The sequence below is a fragment of the Agelaius phoeniceus genome, chromosome 18 (assembly GCF_051311805.1).
Source record: "Agelaius phoeniceus isolate bAgePho1 chromosome 18, bAgePho1.hap1, whole genome shotgun sequence".
Lineage (NCBI taxonomy): Eukaryota > Metazoa > Chordata > Aves > Passeriformes > Icteridae > Agelaius > Agelaius phoeniceus.
This window is the reverse complement of record NC_135282.1, coordinates 3,247,722-3,264,917: the sequence shown is the minus strand read 5'-3', so window position 1 is coordinate 3,264,917 and position 17,196 is coordinate 3,247,722. Positions and strand designations below refer to the sequence as shown.

Sequence of the window (17,196 nt, the reverse complement as noted above, 5' to 3'; positions counted from 1 at the left end):
AGCAGTTCCATAAATCCTTAGAGAACAACACAGCTCCCCAGGACACCTCAGCTGTTCCAGGAAAAACAAACCAACCCTGCTGGATTTCCTGGATTTATAATGGCCACAACAAAGAACAGTGAGTGGCTTTTGGGTGTTTATGCACATCCTTGGCCACTCAGTATTATCACTGTTCCCCTGCTCGTCATTCCCTGACACTCTGTTCTCTGGGGGGTGGTTCCAAAGGCCAGCAGGCACATGGGGTGTTCCCCAGGGATGTCAGAGCTGGATCCCCTGAACCTCCAGCTTTAGGCAGCCCCATGAGCTGCATCACCAGCCTGTTACTGAATGTGTTTGAGAATGTTTCCAGTAGTGTAACTCCTGGAAGTCACCTGAGGAGAGGAAGGAGGGAGTGGGCACCAAGTCATTCAATACTTTCAGCTGTTCTGTTTCACAGAGAACATTTTCAAAGACAAACTCTTTGTAAGTTCTACAGAGGAACGTGTGGCTCTGATCTTCCTTCTCCTGTTTGACTCTGGGTGAGCTGCCTGAAATAATTCAGACAGTAATTAAATCAGTGAATTTTACCTTGACTTTACCTTCAGTTGGTTACACTGAGGTGCCCCAGTTTGTGACTGGCTTACTGACATTGCTCAGCAGTGTTGAATAAACTGCAATAGAGGAGAAAATGAGCAACAGGAAGAGCCTGGCTGAGGCAAACTGCAGACACTGGGGCTCAGAACATGTCAACATGTGGCATCAGTGCTAATGAAAAAGGTTTGGCTGAATAAAGAGCTAATTAAGTAAAAATAATGAGAAAAGTCTCTGAATTCCCAAAATCCACAGAATTTGGTGATGGGAAGATGATAATTTCCTCCTTTTGCCTTAAGAATTCGAGCTGCTGAACAAGAGCCATCTTTGTGTTTCAATTAGGTCAAATCTCTAGGGGTGGTTTTCTCACCTTCCTTCCACCCCCAGGAATTCTCCCCCTCAGTTTTGGCACCCCCTGTGTGCAGTGCTCCAGCTGGGAGTGCCAGGAGTTTGGTGTGGATGGGTGCTGGGGGCTCTGTGTGGCTCAGCTCTGGGGTTCAGTCTGGGTTGCTGTCTGACTGTCTTTGAGCTTCGCTGTTTATGGATACTCATCTCATTCCTCTCTCTTCCCTTTCCTGCCCTTGCTTCCCTTGCTATATCTGTGTGTCTTTAATGGTAAGACTCAAGAAAGTCTATCCACGTTACAATAAATAATTTTTTTTTTTTTTTTTAGTAAAGTTGTTGTACATATTTTGGCTGCCTTTGTCCCTTGGTGTCTTGCTTTTGTTTTGTAAAACACTCAGCTCTATATATATATATATAAAATAAAAAAAAGTCTATATATTTTTTACCAAAACAGAAAAGGCCCTTGGTGCAAATATTGTTCTTCCTTAAAGTATTTTGCATTTGTACTCCATGTTTCTAACATGTGGTTCTTGTTATCTTGCATTTTTAAAGCTTACCCAGTAGCACTTTAAGGTATTTGCTTCATTCTTAGAATTTCTTATTTTTGTAGTAAGGGAAGAATCTGGGTGATTTTTTTTCCTAATGCTAAATCAAAAAAAAACCCTTTCTCCCACAACTTCCACACGCTGCTCAAAATATGGTTTAAGCTTCTCAAGAAAGTGAAGCTTTAAAATGGCATTTAAATTAAAAAGTAATTTTTATTGTTTTGATTTCCCCCCTGCTGGTAAGCAGATGTTTTGAACTTGAATTGGCAGGAAAAGAGTTTAAGTTCACTAAATCAATTTTTTTTTCAATAAAATAGTTTCCACAAGATTTTCCTTGCAAGCTCCCCCAGTGCAGTTATTTCCCATTCCGTGTGTGTGACTCCACACAGGCTCTGCCTGGAAGTGACCTGGAAGTGATCCACACTTGGGGCTCAGCACCTTCCTTGGTTGGAGCTCCTCCAGGTCCAGCATTTTTGGGTCCCCCACTGGAGCAGCTCCTGGAGAGACTGTCCAGGGAAAGGAAACCCAAAGCTCCAGCACAGGGACCTTCTTCCCCTCCTGTTTTCTCTCCTCTTTTCTTCTCTCCTTTCTCTCCCCTTGTGTTTTAGCATTCGAGGCTCCTGTATTGAGTCTGTAAATATTTGATTTCTATCCTTACACCCTGTTTGCCTTTTTCAACCACCTCAGCGTTATGCTGGTTGAAGCCGAGCCCAACAAATGGCAAATTCACCACATTCGTGCCAAAAGCATCTGTTTGGTCCTGATCTCTCCATGAAGATCTGACCAAGTGGAAACATTGGCTGAATCACAAGCTCTTGAGCATGGGCTGAGTCACTGGGGTTCCATCTGCCCTTCCCCAGCCGCATGCACAGCTCGGGAACGCTCGGGAGAACTCTCGGGTGCAGCAGAGCTCGTGAGCAGCAACTTCCAGATGTGATTCCCAGATGTCCTCAGGGCTTTCTCCCCAGCAGATCCTGGATTTGCAGCTCTGCTCTGTCAGCAGCACCCATGCACTGGTGGCACATCCTTCCCCCAGCACCTGTGATCCATGGACAGAGCACTGAGCACCCCAGGGAGGCAGAGCCTGGGGAGCCCTGCAGGAGGACACAGAGGTGGCTCTGGGGCTCTTGAGTGCTCAGCTGGCTCAGGGCTGGCCAGGGAACCTTTCCATGCCTGTGCCCTTTTGGGTTTTATTAACACTGTAACTTGTATTTGAAGGCAAGATCACACAAGATCACACAGTCTGCAAGTTGTTGTGTTTCCACTTCTGTTGATTCTCTCATTGTAAAAACGTACCAAACCCAAATCAAATTTTGGTTCTTGTTTGGTAGCTGCCTCAGCTTTTCTAAACCCCAGATTCTCCACTTGCTGCTTCCATTCCTGAGTACAATCTGAACAATGAAAGAACTGCATTGATTGTGCTCTCATTGTTGAGTTGCTCTCGAGCGGGTGAGATTTCCTGTGTTTCATGGTCTGGGTATCGTGGCTCTCACTAACTGTAGATACCACAGAGATGGAAACTTTGCCTTTTTTCCTTGATAGCTGTCCCCTGAGCCTCCTCCCACACGGATGGGCTCTGCTCCTGATCCCTCAGCAGTGCTGGGGAGTGTAGAGCAGTTCAGAGTCCCTGCAGGAGCTCAGAGCTGATAGCAGCGCTGCTGCCTGCACTGCAGAGCCAGCTCCTCTTGGAGGAGAGTTAATGGTTTGAAGTCACTTCTTTGTTGTTTTCTTTTTTAACCAAAATCTTTCAGCTTGTAAGGAAATTTGTAGCAATGCTCCTCCCATCAGAGGACAGTTATTCACTGTGTGTGTTCTGTGACCTGTCAGGAAGATCACCAGTGTGAGGGTGTCACAGCAGTGGTGCCTTAAGGCAGGAGCCTTTTATCTCTGTTAGATCCATGGAAAATATTGGGAAAACTGGATATATGTACACAGGAGAGAGTTGTGCCTGCTTTGGAGGATTTAACGCTTCTCCCATGAAGTAAAACAAATCCCATGTGGTTTCTCCATGTGCAGGAAATGATGATGTCACTGAAATTAGTGAGGACCAGCTGATATTTCCAGCCTCATCCATGCTTTGCATGACAACTTGTACAATGAGCTTTGCATGCCTGTTTTGTTGCTTGTTAGTAATTTTCAAGAAGTAACAAAACTCTCAAGTTAGGTTTTGTGGAACATTGTGCAACATGTTTGTTTATCCTGTATCTCCCCAGTCTGTTAACTTGCTCCTTTAAATTCAAATGGATACGGTGCTATGCAGATTCTGGCATGTACTACCTAGGTAAAGTTTTTGCTTTGTTTCCACAGTTGTAACACCTGAAATGCCTGTACATATATAAAACTTTAGTCAAGTAGTAAATTGTAATTTGTTTTTTAAGAAGCATTTCTTACAGTAGTTTAATACTTGAAATTAAATGAAATTACTTTAGGCCACCACAGTTACCCATTTATTAGATGACTTGTGGTTTTACTTGGTTTTCTTTTAGAGAATCGACTTTAAAAAAAGAAATTGATGAAGAGAGAGCATCTTTACAGAAATCCATCAATGTCACTAGTGCCTTGATCACACAAAAAGATGAGGAACTGGAAAAACTCAGGCATGAGGTAAATGAGGAATGGATGATTCCTAATTTCAGTTCAGTTGCGGCCAGAGGCTTTGTGTGCTGGCTGATAATTTTTCTTTCACGTGGCATAGTTAAACCTTGGCATCTCCAGCTGCCTGTGCTGAGCCAGGTGACTCCTGGCAGGTGCTTTTGTGGCTGTTCAGCCCTTGCTTTAGGGGCCCTGGCCTTGGTGCTCTGGCTTGGTGCTGGAAGGTCCAAGTGTTGTCAAACAACTCTTCCAGATCACGGTGCTCCGCGGAGAAAACGCTTCTGCAAAAACGCTGCAGTCAGTGGTGAAGTCACTGGAGTCTGACAAACTGAAACTTGAGGAAAAGGTGAAGAACTTGGAGCAGAAACTCAAGGAAAGCAATGAGCAGCCTTTGACTGTAATGAGCCCCTCAGGTAAAGCGAGAGCCACTCCAGTGGCTGTGCCCTCAGAGCCTGTGACGTTATTTCTGACTGAGCCATGGTCACATTGTACCTTCTCTGGTGTTTCCCTTTAAAGGTGACGCTGCTACTCTGCTTCAGGAGGAAATTGCAAGGGAGAAGCAGGTATTGGATGTGCACATGAGCATGCTGAACCAGCAGTGGGGCTGTAGGAGAGGGGGTTATTCCAAAGGCAGTCCTTACTGGGTTTTAATGGGCAGATTTATCTTGTAGCTCCTCAGCTTCCAAAGGGAAATGTCAGTGACAGTAAATACTAAATCAAGTGATGAGTGACACTGGAGAAACAAGGGATTGTGAGGAGCAAACAGGAAATGAGGGCAAACAGCAAACAGCCCAGCAGAGCACTCACTGCTCCTTGGCATTCCCAAAGGTTTCTTGGATGTGCCTGAGGAAAAGCTGTAGCCCAGCTGAAGCTGGTGCTTGCCAGCTTGGAGAAATGGGCTCCTGGGTACCTCTAAGCTCTGCAGTTCTTCCTAACTGCAGAACTGGACTCAGAACAAGGGTTGGCAGCAATGGAGAAGGAAGGTGCTCAGCTGGCACAGGAAGATGGGATTTGGAGTAGGACAGTCACAGTGACCTCAGGGGCCTGTGCCAAGAAATGCCTGGAAAATATGGTTGGAATAGAATCACCTGCTGCTCATGCTAAAGCCTTTGTTACATCATGAATGTCAGGCACAGTGATTAAAAAATGTCCTTCCCAGTTGTGCAGCCACCAGAAGTGTCATGAATATACAATAACCACCAATCTTTCTCTGCTTTTCTGCTTCCCTGGATTCACCTGCTGATGGCAACCCTTCCTTCCGCCAGGGCGAGGTTGGTCCCACTTCTTCCCTCCCCTGTTAATTTCCCAAGTGTTCCTTGGTCACTTGGGGGAGGTGCCATCCCCCTGCCCCTCTGACTGTCCTTGTCCTTGGCTCTCCTAGATCGACTTCCTGAATTCAGTGATAGTGGATCTTCAAAGGAGAAACGAAGAATTGAACTTGAAGATACAAAGAATGTGTGAAGCAGCCCTCAATGGCAACGAAGAGGAGATAAATAATTATGACAGGTACAAATCCTAAAGGAAACCTTGGCTCTTGTCTTGGGAACTGTTGGTAGAGCTGCTTGGCAGCTGCACAATGCTGCAGCCTGATCTCAGCTGTCAGGAGGGACAGACAGAGCTTTCCCTGAGTTCAGTGGTTGAATCCAGGGTTCTCTTTACACTGTGGTGACACTGGGGGTGCAGGTGGTGCTCTGTAGTTACCAGTCCCAAACACTGATGAATGGTCACATGTCTGTTGTATGACTTGGTGAACCTGGCCCTTTCCGAGTGCAGAAGAATCTTTGGTCCCACGAGGCTTTAGCTGTGTTGGGATGGGAAAAACCAATCCAGATAAATACAACTAAAACCTATTTGATGTGTCATAACTTCAGCTCTCTTAAGGGAAAAGAGAAACTCTTTTACATGTGTTTCTTTTAAATGTCTCCTTGCAAATACTTGCACAAACAGCATCTTGTTCAGTAAATATTAGAGTGTAGGGGATGGTGGGGGCACTGCAGGGTGGTGGAGAAGGGTTTGTATCTATTTTTGGAGGAGCTCTGTGGCGTTTCCTGAGTCTCAGTAAGCACGAGCTCCTGTGTGACTGGTGCTGCTCTTGCAGTGAGGAGGAGAGCCTGTCCAAGAAGAAGCCGCGTCTCTTCTGCGACATCTGCGGCTGCTTCGACCTGCACGACACCGAGGACTGCCCGACGCAGGCGCAGGCGCTGGAGGAGCCGCCGCACTCGGCGCACCACGGCAGTCGGCGGGAGGAGCGGCCCTACTGCGACACCTGCGAGGTGTTCGGCCACTGGACGGCCGACTGCAACGACGACGAGACCTTCTGAGGGGGGACAGCGCCCCCGAGCTCCGCACCACCACCAGCAGCCGCCTGTGCTGAATGTCAGGACATGGGACAGTGACCCCGCTCCCCTGCCCGCCCGCTCCGGAGTCCCTACAAGCATAAATATTTTGATCTTCCATTAATAAATACCCCCTGTCCCTTTTTAACAAACTTCAGTGAAAGATAAATAAATGATTTAACAAGTGACTTTATGCTGTTTCTTCCCAGGTTCTGGGTTTGTCCTGCCCTTAACAGGAAACGCCCCTGTGCTGTTGGATCTATTGGTGGGAAAACATGTATAGGAACGAAGCACTAGAGTTATATTAAAGCTTATTTAAATACCTTAAAAATATGCTGTTAATTTTCATATTTGCACTAAACCATTTTAAGGCTGAATTTGTACATTTAGATTTTTAAGCTTTTTTTTGACACTGGACTGAGTTGAGAAATATTTCATCTTTATTTTCATTTACTCCTTTGATTGCGATGTCGCTCGGTGCCGTGAGCTCTGGGTTGTGGTTTGGTGTGAAACGTGGAAGTGACGCAGGTAAGGAGCTGCTGGGGGTTTTGGAAACCTGTATGCTGTGCACACCTGTGCACACCTGGAACAGTTTGTGGGCCATCCCTGTTTTGCATTCTTTCAGCTTCTATATAGTGAGTGTGGTGTGTGTGTATATATGCATATATATAATAAAGTTATATTTTGGAAAAAAAAAAAAAAAGTGTTTTCTTTTCTGCATTTTCATTCAGAGTGTGAAGGGTTCTGCATTGGGACAGATGTGCCCAAGGGCTGCACTGGAAATCACAGAATCTATCAACTGGGAAGAGACCAAATCTGTGATTCAACACTACCTTCTCAACATGCCCAGGGTACTACTGAGTGCCACATCCAATCCTCATTTAATTATCTCCAGGGACAGGGACTCCACTGCCTCCCTGGGCAATATTTAATCACTCTTGCAGTGAAGATTCCTCCTGATGTCCAACCTGAACCCCTTCTGGTGCAGCTTTAGGCCATCCCCTGCCCCTGTTCCCTGCGAGCAGAGCCCGACCCCCCCACCTGGAGTTGTGCAGAGTCAAGGGGCCCCCTGAGCCTCCTTTTCTCCAGGCTGAGCCCCTTCCCAGCTCCCTCAGCCTCTCCTGGGGCTCCAGCCCCTTCCCAGCTCTGTTTCCTGCCCTGGACACGCTCCAGCCCCTCACTATCCTGCACACGGGGCTCCAGGTGCGGCCTCAGCAATGCCCAGCGCAGGGGGGAAGCAGTTCCCTGGTGCGGCCGGTCACAGTCCCGGGTGCAGCCCGGTGCCAGCGGCCACACACATGGTCACACATGACACACACATGGTCACACATGACACACACATGGTCACACATGACATACACGGTCACACATGACGCATGACCGTTCCCGGCCGTGGCCCTGCCGCTCGCGGCCCCGCCCCGCGCTCTGTGCGGCTGCGCGGCCCCGCCCCGCGGTCACGCGCGGCGGGGCGGCCATGGCGGCGCACCTGAGCTCGGGCCGGGTGAACCTGACGGCGCTGCGCGAGGCGGGGCGGCGCGAGCTGCGCGAGTTCCTGGACAAGTGCGCGGGCTCCAAGGTGGGCACGGCGGGGCCGGGGATCGGCGGGGCCGGGGGGTCCCGTGTGTGGCGGGGCCGCTCTGATCCCGCCGTCCCTTCCCGCAGGCCATCGTGTGGGACGAGTACCTGACCGGCCCCTTCGGGCTCATCGCGCAGTACTCGCTGCTCAAGGTAAGCGCCGCGGGGGCCGGGGGCAGGCGGCCGGGCCCCGGCGCTCCCGCACTCGGCTGACGGCCGTGCCTCCGCGCAGGAGCATGAGGTGGAGAAAATGTTCACGCTCAAGCCGGGCCGGCTGCCCCCGGCCGACGTCAAGAACATCATCTTCTTCGTCAGGCCCAAGCTGGAGCTGATGGACATCATCACGGACAACGTGCTCAGGTACGGCGGGCAGGGCAGGGCAGGGCGGCCGTGAGGAGGGGACAGGCGTGGCCCGAGTCACCGTGTGCTTTGTTACACCTGTGCAGAGAAGGAGAGCGATGTGCAGACACCAAACCGCAGCACAGCCACTCTGCGGCTTAAGTGGGCAGGGGGGCTTCACCTTGGCTGGGATGCAGAGGGCGCGTTCCTCCCTGCGAGGACGTACACTCCTTCTAATTAGCTGGAATGAGCCATGCTTGGATTGCTGTGTCTTTTGGGAGCTGCGGGACAGCCACATTCCCCTGCCCTGGTGTCGAGAGCTGTGGCTGCACAGGGTTGAACACTGACACATCCAGGAGTCAGCAATGGCCCGGTGCAGCGTTCCTGTTTTGTGTGACTCCAGTGCCCCCTGCCCGTGCTCTGTGCTGCTCCGTGTGCAGCGAGTGACCGAGTGCTCTGCTCCTGCAGGGAAGACAGAGGCCGCTCTCCGCAGAGGGATTTCCACATCCTGTTCGTGCCGCGCCGCAGCCTCCTGTGCGAGCAGTGGCTGAAGGAGCAGGGCGTGCTGGGCTCCTTCATCCACCGCGAGCAGTACAGCCTGGACCTGATCCCCTTCGACGGGGACCTGCTCTCCATGGAGTCTGAGAGCGCCTTCAAGGTGCGCACTCACCTCTCCTCGAGGGAGGGCAGATTGTGGTTTTGTGCTGGATGTTGGTGCTGGTGCAGCAGCTCCCAGAGGGTTTGTGAGTGACCTGCACAGCAAGGAAAGGCTTTGCAGAGCAAACCTGGCTTGATCCTGAAGCCTGAACTTCCCTGTGTGTTTTCACACTAAATGCTGAAGGAACCATCACTACACCGAGCTGCACCCCAGTTCCTGCAGCTTCAGCTGCCGGTGTTACTGTCACAAATGGAGCATTCCTGAGGATTGAAGCACTCAGTTGTCACAAGGAGCCAGCACAGTTTGTGTTCCTGCACAGCCAGGGAGCTGTGTGATGGTTCTCACTGCACTGAGCATTAACAGCTGTCACATCCCAGCTGCATGTCCTGCATTCCCAGAATGTTGCATCCAAGGACAGGACAGTTTGGCAGTTTCTTGGCCCCTCTCTGTCCTATGTGTATCCCTATGTGGCAGGGCTTGCAGCTGTAATGAGGTGTTGGGTGCTCTGATTGGCCTAATTAGCAGGAGAAGGTCCTTCCAGTCACTTTCTTCTACTCCATCAAACTGGATTTGTGTCTGGAGTTCAAAAATAGTAGAGTCTAGTGATCAAAAAAATGATTTGATATAATGACAGCACAGGTAATAAGGTCCATATATGTAAACAGCCATAGTTTGTCCCCCAGCCTGTGTCTCCTCTGAACTGTTCACATGGACCCTGCTCTGCTGTGGAAGCATCTGTATTGGATTGACATTTCCCATCAGAATCCCTCTTGTTCTTTAGGAATGTTACCTGGAGAGTGACCAGACCAGTCTGTACCATGCAGCAAAGGGGCTGATGACCCTGCAGGCTCTCTACGGAACCATCCCACAGATTTTTGGGAAGGGCGATTGTGCTCGGGTGAGGCTGAACAAATGCATCTTGTTCTTTGAAACTGCCTTAAGGATTCTTTGGTTAAATGAACCTCTGGGTTTCTTTAATCCAGCCATGACACACACACATCCTTTCTGCTTCTCTCTGATTACCCATGGTTTAATTGGTATTTTTTGTGGTGAGGGAGCAGCTTGAGGTGAATGCAGTGCTTTGCTCATCATTGTCTTGCTGAGCTGCAGAGAGCAGCAGAGAAGGACTTTTGTTTTCTCAGTGTCTCCTGCCCCATCCATCAGCCACTCTGTACCTCCTGCCTGCCCCCTTCCTTTACCTGCATGTGCCTGCAGAGGTCACATCCATCTGCTCTGGCCTGCACTCTAACCAGAGCAATGTGACTTCCTTGCAGCACGTGGCCAACATGATGATCAGGATGAAGCGGGAGTTCCCTGGGAGTCAGAATTCCATATTTCCTGTCTTTGATACCCTCCTGCTGCTGGACCGCAACGTGGACCTGCTGACGCCGCTGGCCACGCAGCTGACGTACGAGGGGCTGATTGACGAGATCTATGGCATCCAGAACAGTGAGTCCTGTGGGGAAGGAGCGGCTGGCCCGTGTCCTGGGGCAGGCTGCAGTGTCTGGGGTGGGTTTGGGCTTCACTAAATGTGATGTGGGAGCAGCTCAGCTGAAATCAGTGTGGGGGTTGTTCAGTCCCAAGCTGGAGCCCATCAGGATCCACTCTGGCTCTTTTTGCTTGGCTAGGGGAGCCAAGTACAGTCCATGGTTACTGAAAGGCACCTTTTGGCTGTTGGCTGGGTGCAGGCACAGTGACAGAGCAGGGAGTGTGTGAGTGGGAATGTTAAGTGTGCCTTCAGCATCCATCCTGCCTGGATCACGTGCGACACTGAGGGGACAGGGACAGTTTGTGAAATGTGAAATTTTCAGAATGCTGTCCTGCTCCTCAGGGGGTAAGAAAACTCCAGGGAGGCATTTATGGGCTGTAATCCCTCCTGCTGGAATGGACTGGCTGCTGGGCTGCCTCCAAGCCTCTCTGAAAGCAGGGCAGCTGGCACTTGGGTTCTGATGTTTGTGTAGGTCCCTGGCTGAGTGCAGGCAGACTCTCCTGCATTAACACACAGTGGTTTGAGTGTTAATATTGCTTTGCTCCTCAGAGCTCTTTCCAGCTCTGAGGGGGACTCATTTCCACAGCCTGCTGATCTTAACTTCTGCTGATGGAGTTCCAGTCCTTACAAGGGTTATTTTCATTTGTAGCTTATGTGAAACTCCCTCCTGAGAAGTTTGCCCCGAAGAAGCAGGGGGAGGGTGGCAAAGATCTCCCCACAGAACCCAAGAAGCTCCAGCTGAACTCTGCAGAAGAGCTTTATGCCGAAATCCGAGACAAGAACTTCAACGCTGTGGGGTCGGTGCTGAGCAAGAAAGCCAAGATCATTTCAGCAGCCTTTGAGGTGAGGCCTGTGTTCTACAGTGCATCAGATAATTGACAGTCTGTGTTCAGCAGGGCTGGGACTGGCAGCTCAGGCTGCTCCCACACAGTAATCCCCCAGCCAGAGAAAAACAGGAAGCTGTTCCAGTCTGTTCCCCTGCCCTGAGGTGAGGTCAGCTCCACTTGGACTGTTCTGAGTAGATCAGGACACCTTTTAGTAAGCCTGTAGTAATGTGGTTCCTCATTTCTCCCCACACCTCTGTTCTGGTGCTTTCCCTCTGCTCAGAGCTTGCCTAATCCAGCCTTGTGCTGTGTGAGCCCACAGATCCCCTAACAGGAATTGTTCTCTTCAGTCTGCAGGAGTCAGGTGCTGCTTCCCTCTGCAAGAAGCCAAAGGTGATTTTTAGTGTGCTGATCAATTCCAATTGGCTGCTCTTGTTACCTGTTCATTGAAAGGTGTTTTTCCCTTCAGGATGCAGAGAAAAAGCTCTAAGCAATAAAACACCAGAATGTACTTTCACAGAGTATATGGCTGGCATCAGAACCAACAGAAATGTGCAAAAGTCAGTTGTCATGCAGGAGGTTTGAGCTGTAAATTCATGCTTGTCACAGACAGATCTGGAGAGCTGTGTGGGGCATGTTTGTGGTTTTGTTGAAAACATCCTGTTGATGATTCATAAACTGAGATTCTATATCTTATTTTTCTGATCTCATGGGGACTCTCAAGAGAACTTGTTCACTCTTTGATTGTATTTCCTTGGTGGGGCTTTTTTAGCTTAACCTCTGCCACATCTAAAATGAGGTGGTGGTACTTTAACTGAAATACTGAGTGCTCAGCCTCATTCCCCAGTGCAGCTCTGCTTCTGCACTATTAGTGCTGGAGGTGCTAAAGATGGATTGTTCATACTGCTTGTTAAAAAAGAGAATTCTAAGAAATTGTCAGCAGTAATAGGTGATAATGAAACAGCAGCATATTGGCAGCAGAGGACTTCTTCAGTCACAGGCTCCATCATGACTCTCCTGCCTGCACTTGCCCATTTAAATCCTTCACATATGAGTCAAATTATTACTATTTTTATTCCAAGTTGCTGCAAGAGGCAAGTAGCCCAAATGCAGTGCAGGCCTCTGGAGCTGAACTCTGCATGGTGCTTCAGCACATCCTGCCCCAAAACCTGGCACGTTGTTGCCACCAAGTAGAGTGAATGGCAGACCCTGCCAGGCCAATTCCTCTGCACCTTTCACTCCTGCTCCAAGGGGAGACGTTCCCCAGCTCTGACAGCATTGGCCTAGAGCTCCCTGTCAGCCAGCAAAGTAATTCCTCTTTGTGTGAAAAAGGGAGTTTGCCCTGGTAGGGAAATTGAGGAGCAGCTAGTGCTGGCTGGAGTCAGACAAATATGGATAAAATTATTTACTACACTGGCATAATGGAAAATAACAGTCTAATGATCCTGCTGTATTACGAGCTGCCTCTGCCCATGATCCAAGTGCTGTTACAGGTAATGCTGTGACTTCAGTGTAAGCATCTTTGTCTAAAAGGCTGCGTAGCTCTAACTCCCTGCAGGGAGTGCAGTAACAATTCTTCATGATCAAATGATCTGTTTGGTGTTACCAACATGAACAAGGCCTAACCCAAGTGATGGATTTCCTCAGGAAAGGCACCATGCCAAGACTGTTGGAGAGATTAAGCAGTTTGTGTCCCAGCTGCCTCACATGCAGGCGGCGAGGAGCTCGCTGGCCAACCACACCTCCATCGCAGAGCTCATCAAAGACATCACCAGTGAGTACAATCCTTTAAATCCAGCAGGATGCCAGATAGGTTATCACCCAAGCCTGGCAAAAACTGGCTTTGCACCATCCAGTGCATCTCTGCTGAAATGTTAATTGTAAAACATAAGCTGTCAGTTGCTCTTGTATTGATTTTCATTCTTTTCCCAAAGCATCTGAAGATTTCTTTGATAATTTAACAGTGGAGCAAGAGTTCATGTCTGGAATAGACACAGACAAGGTAAGCAGATAATGGCAATTAGCCACTCTTACATCTTCAAAAAACTTTCTTTTTCCATTTGCTTTTTTCTGGTTTTTTGTTTCGTTTTGCTTTTTTTGAGAGAGGAAACATCTGATCTAGATGATGTCCAGTGAAATGGATCTCTGAGTTACCTCTCACTGCCTGTGCACAGCTGGGGTGCCTGACCTGTCCAGGGGCACCCCATGCTCTGAGGGATCAGTGGAACATAGAAGATGATTAATAAGAATTTTTCAGTGCAATGTCTGGCTACTGAGTGAGGGACTGCTCTGGGGAGAGCCCAGGTGGAAGCAGAGCTGGGTCACTTTTTCAGATGGTCCTGAGCTGCCTGGAGAGCAGCTGCTCCTCTTTCTTGCTGTTTTGGAGAACCACGCAAACCAGATCTTTATTTCCAGGTCTGATGGGCACTTTAACAATTCTTTAAATAATCACTCATGTATTTTATTTCATAGGTTAACAATTATATTGAAGACTGCATAGCTCAGAAACATCCATTAATCAAGATCTTGCGTCTCGTCTGCTTGCAATCCGTGTGCAATAGTGGGCTGAAGCAGAAGGTTCTGGACCATTACAAAAGAGAGATTCTCCAGGTTAGGCTCTAACATTTGGAGGAATAAATTCCTGAGAAAATCCACGTCAAATCTTCAGCTCTACACTTCAATTCTAGACAGACACATCTTACACCTGAATAACGTGCACAGAGGGAGCACTGGGTTTCTGTTTGGGCAGATACTTGGGAGGTGCTTTTGTGTGTTACAACATGTAGATACAGAGGTTTATATCACTTTTTACTAATATTATTTCAACACTCTAAATTGGATATACTCTACAGAGATCTTAACCAAAAAGCTTTTTTAAAACAAACATCTTTTTTAAACAAACATCTTTGCTGGCTTTTTTTTTTCCTGTTTTAGACACTGGTCATGGGTTATTGCCATAGTATTAAAGGTTATTTCTTCATGTTACAGACTTATGGCTATGAACATATATTGACCTTAAACAACCTGGAAAAGGCTGGACTCCTGAAACCCCAGACAGGTGGCAGGAATAACTACCCAACAATCAGGAAAACGCTGCGCCTGTGGATGGACGATGTTAATGAGCAGGTAAATGGGCGCCTCAGCAGCACACATTACCTCTAACTATAGAATTATATGCAGCAGGAAAACCTCCTTTTTTATTTAATGCTTCTGATTTCCTTGAGGCTGTTTTGCAGCATGAGGTAGCACTGACCTGCTGTCCCCTGCCTCTGTCTGTGTCCCCCAGAACCCCAATGACATCTCGTACGTGTACAGCGGCTACGCCCCGCTGAGCGTGCGCCTGGCGCAGCTGCTGGCCCGGCCGGGCTGGCGCAGCATCGAGGAGGTTCTGAAGATGCTGCCAGGGCCCCACTTCGAGGAGAGGCAGCAGCTCCCCACTGGCCTGCAGAAAAAGCGTAAGTTTGGGTTTGTTTTCCTGTGCTTTACAGGAAAATATGTCTGTCTGTCTGTCTGAGCAGGGAGTGAGGCAAACTGAAATCAGGGCAGGCAGAGTCCAGGTCTCTGTCATCCCCCTGTCCCACAGCAGTGTTAGATTGACCTAACTCTCCTTTGACAAATGGTTTAACTTCTCATCAGAGTACTAAAATAAACCCTAAACTTACACTGTGATGCTAATAAATAATGTTATTGCAAGAGGGTCAGCATCAGTCTCAAACAGAAACATCCTGGGAGCAGACTGTGGATTTCTGTGTCCCAGCCTCTAATTCAGGTCATTTGAGTTTGACTGACAGTTGATGCAGGGGAGCTGTAAAAATCAAACCAAGCCAACCTGGACCTTTTTTGTGGAGCCACAGGTCAGCACGGTGAGAACAGAGTGACCCTGGTGTTCTTCCTGGGCGGGGTCACGTACGCAGAAATCGCCGCGCTGAGGTTCCTGTCGCAGATGGAGGATGGGGGCACAGAGTACATCATTGCCACTACAAAACTGATCAACGGCACAACCTGGATCAAATCCTTGATGGAGAAACTGGAGCCTGCCCCTTTCTAGGCTGTGTGGTGAGAGGCAGTGCATGTGAGAGGCCCTGTGTGACACAGCTGGCACGGCTGCTCTGTTGGAGAAGCGCGGCAGTGAAGGGAGCTCTCCTGGGACCAGCTCATGACCCTCATCCCTTCTGCACTTGTGTTCCAGCTGTCTGTGGAACTGCCAAGGAAACCAGCAGGGTTGGAAGGCATTAATGATAAACAGTGGGGAAGAGAGAGATCCCTGCTCATGGTCTGACCTGGCAGCCAAGGCCTGGGGCAGCAGGAATGGGCCCTGGTCCTTCTCTGTGGCAAATTGCTGCTTTTTTTCTTTCAGTTTAGCTTTGGTGGGAGATGTGATTTCTGCTTTTACCCTGCTAAGGTGCTGAGGAGGCAGGATGTTCTCTATTCCTGACTTCATAGCAGTGTTCCCAGCCTGTTTGTCTCTCTCTGGTGCCTGATCCATTCCATGGGTGCATTGGCTGTGTCAGTCAGAGATCTGTACACAGCTGTGCCTGTGATCCTCGAGCCTTTTCCTTCACTTGTCCCCTGAAGGGATCGCTGTGAGGTGACTCCTTTGTCCTGGGTACACCCACCTGACTCTGGAAAGCTCCTCCAGAGTATGAATGACATCAGTGTGTCCTGAGTTTATGGCTGAAGACACACAAACACTCCCTGTGTGGGGGCCAAAAATAGCAAGAGCAGGGACCCAGTAAACAGTGGGTTCTAAACAGACACTTTTTTCACCTCCTGTTCAGGTTATAAACTGTGGTACTTGCTGTCACAAGCTGTTGTAGAGCTCAAACTTGTAAAATGGAATTTTCCACGGGCCTGGTGGCTGGGCCCTTTGTGCAAGAGGCAGCTCCTGGCTGCAGAGGGGAAGGCAGAGCAGGGCCTGTGGTGGTGCCTGTGCTGGGCACTGTCGGTGTCCTCACAGCCACTGGGGACTCTTCCACACTGCAGTTCACTCTTAAACACAACTAAAAAAAAGCCCACTCCTCACCTTAAATCACTCTCTTAGCAAACATTACTGCCTTAGTTATCATGTATAATATGGCCCAATAAATCCCTCAGTTTTTCCAAGTTGTCACAGTTGTGACTGTGGGTTTTGATCTGTTTTATTTTCTAAGACTGAAGTCCACCAAGTCAGACCCTCCATGGAGCCCCTCTCTCTGTTTAACTCCAGCTGACTTATTAAATGACATTAAATAAAGATGTATTTAATCTTTGTTTGGAAGTGTTTGCACTCTCTCTTTCTCTAGAATACAAAAATAAAATAAAACTCTGCACTGTAGTAGCTGTGTCCATGTCTCCCTGTCCCAGGATAAATGGATAACTGGGTTACTTAAGTTGAAACTCTTTTTCTAACACCCAGGTGTTTTTTAATGAAGGCTCACATAAAATTTAATTTTGTTCTGCCACCTGTAATACTTCATTAGAAGTGGAATTTCTGGACTTTTGAAGAAAAATACAATTTCAGTCAGTGGAGACCTTTTTCAGGTGGGAAGGCAGCTTGTAGACAGACTTAACAAAAAACATGGTGCAACCTGTGATGCAAGAAGAGCAAACATGGATTGTTTGCTCTGCAAGTTCCATTTAAAGTAGCTAATTTCAGAGTATTTAAAAGGAAAACTGAATTAAGCTTGGATCAAAAATTAGATCTTACTGTGCAGAGAAAAACAAGAAGTTGACTCAGAGCAACAAGAGTGTCCTTGGGTTGGCCTTGAAAGGTCTCTGTAGTATCACAATTTCCAGATTTTTTAAAATTAAATTTTAACAGTTGAACTAATCCCAAGGAAATACTGACCAGGCTGGTTTCTGAGCTACACCACAGGTGAATAAAGGAAAACACAGAGTGGCTCACCTTTAGTGCTCACCTTTCCCTGGCCAGCAATCAGTAACA

At 48.5% G+C, this 17,196-nt stretch overlaps 2 protein-coding genes across 11 annotated transcripts in view; both read left to right on the top strand.

Moving 5' to 3' along the window:
- CLIP1 (CAP-Gly domain containing linker protein 1) overlaps positions 1-6,576 on the top strand; it is a 58,718-nt gene extending 52,142 nt beyond the window's left edge. For 6 of the 9 annotated variants that reach the window (XR_013184622.1, XR_013184620.1, XR_013184624.1 and 3 more), the window contains 5 exons: positions 1,468-1,488; positions 3,947-4,064; positions 4,306-4,465; positions 4,569-5,558; positions 6,151-6,287. Coding sequence is in view for 2 of the 9 variants with exons in the window: in XM_077187706.1 (XP_077043821.1) it covers positions 3,947-4,064; positions 4,306-4,465; positions 4,569-4,615; positions 5,318-5,323; positions 5,434-5,558; positions 6,151-6,373 (679 nt within the window). In the remaining 7 variants the exon portion in view is untranslated. Of the gene's footprint in view, positions 1-1,190; positions 1,385-1,467; positions 1,489-3,946; positions 4,065-4,305; positions 4,466-4,568; positions 5,559-6,150 lie in introns of those variants that run through there. The other 3 variants (XM_077187706.1, XR_013184623.1, XM_077187705.1) reach the window with 3 other exon arrangements.
- Positions 6,577-7,807: 1,231 nt separating this feature from the next.
- VPS33A (VPS33A core subunit of CORVET and HOPS complexes) lies at positions 7,808-16,587 on the top strand. 2 transcript variants are annotated; one of them, XM_054646126.2, is made up of 13 exons: positions 7,808-7,964; positions 8,051-8,116; positions 8,196-8,323; positions 8,771-8,960; positions 9,742-9,858; positions 10,235-10,409; positions 11,099-11,292; positions 12,921-13,047; positions 13,208-13,275; positions 13,746-13,883; positions 14,262-14,399; positions 14,560-14,728; positions 15,128-16,587. In XM_054646126.2, exons 1-13 carry the CDS (start codon positions 7,863-7,865, stop codon positions 15,319-15,321), a joined length of 1,806 nt encoding a protein of 601 aa, XP_054502101.1. In that variant the 5' UTR covers positions 7,808-7,862; the 3' UTR covers positions 15,322-16,587. The 2 variants fall into 2 exon arrangements, with proteins under 2 accessions (XP_054502101.1, XP_077043822.1); XM_077187707.1 differs by lacking the exon at positions 13,746-13,883.
- The last annotated feature ends 609 nt before the right edge of the window (positions 16,588-17,196 follow it).

Coding starts and splice junctions, on each gene's coding strand:
- VPS33A (XM_054646126.2), top strand. CDS start 7,863: ATGGCGGCGCACCTGAGCTCGGGCCGGGTGAACCTGACGGCGCTGCGC. Junction 7,965..8,050: donor ACAAGTGCGCGGGCTCCAAG/GTGGGCACGGCG, acceptor CCCTTCCCGCAG/GCCATCGTGTGGGACGAGTA. Junction 9,859..10,234: donor GGAAGGGCGATTGTGCTCGG/GTGAGGCTGAAC, acceptor ACTTCCTTGCAG/CACGTGGCCAACATGATGAT.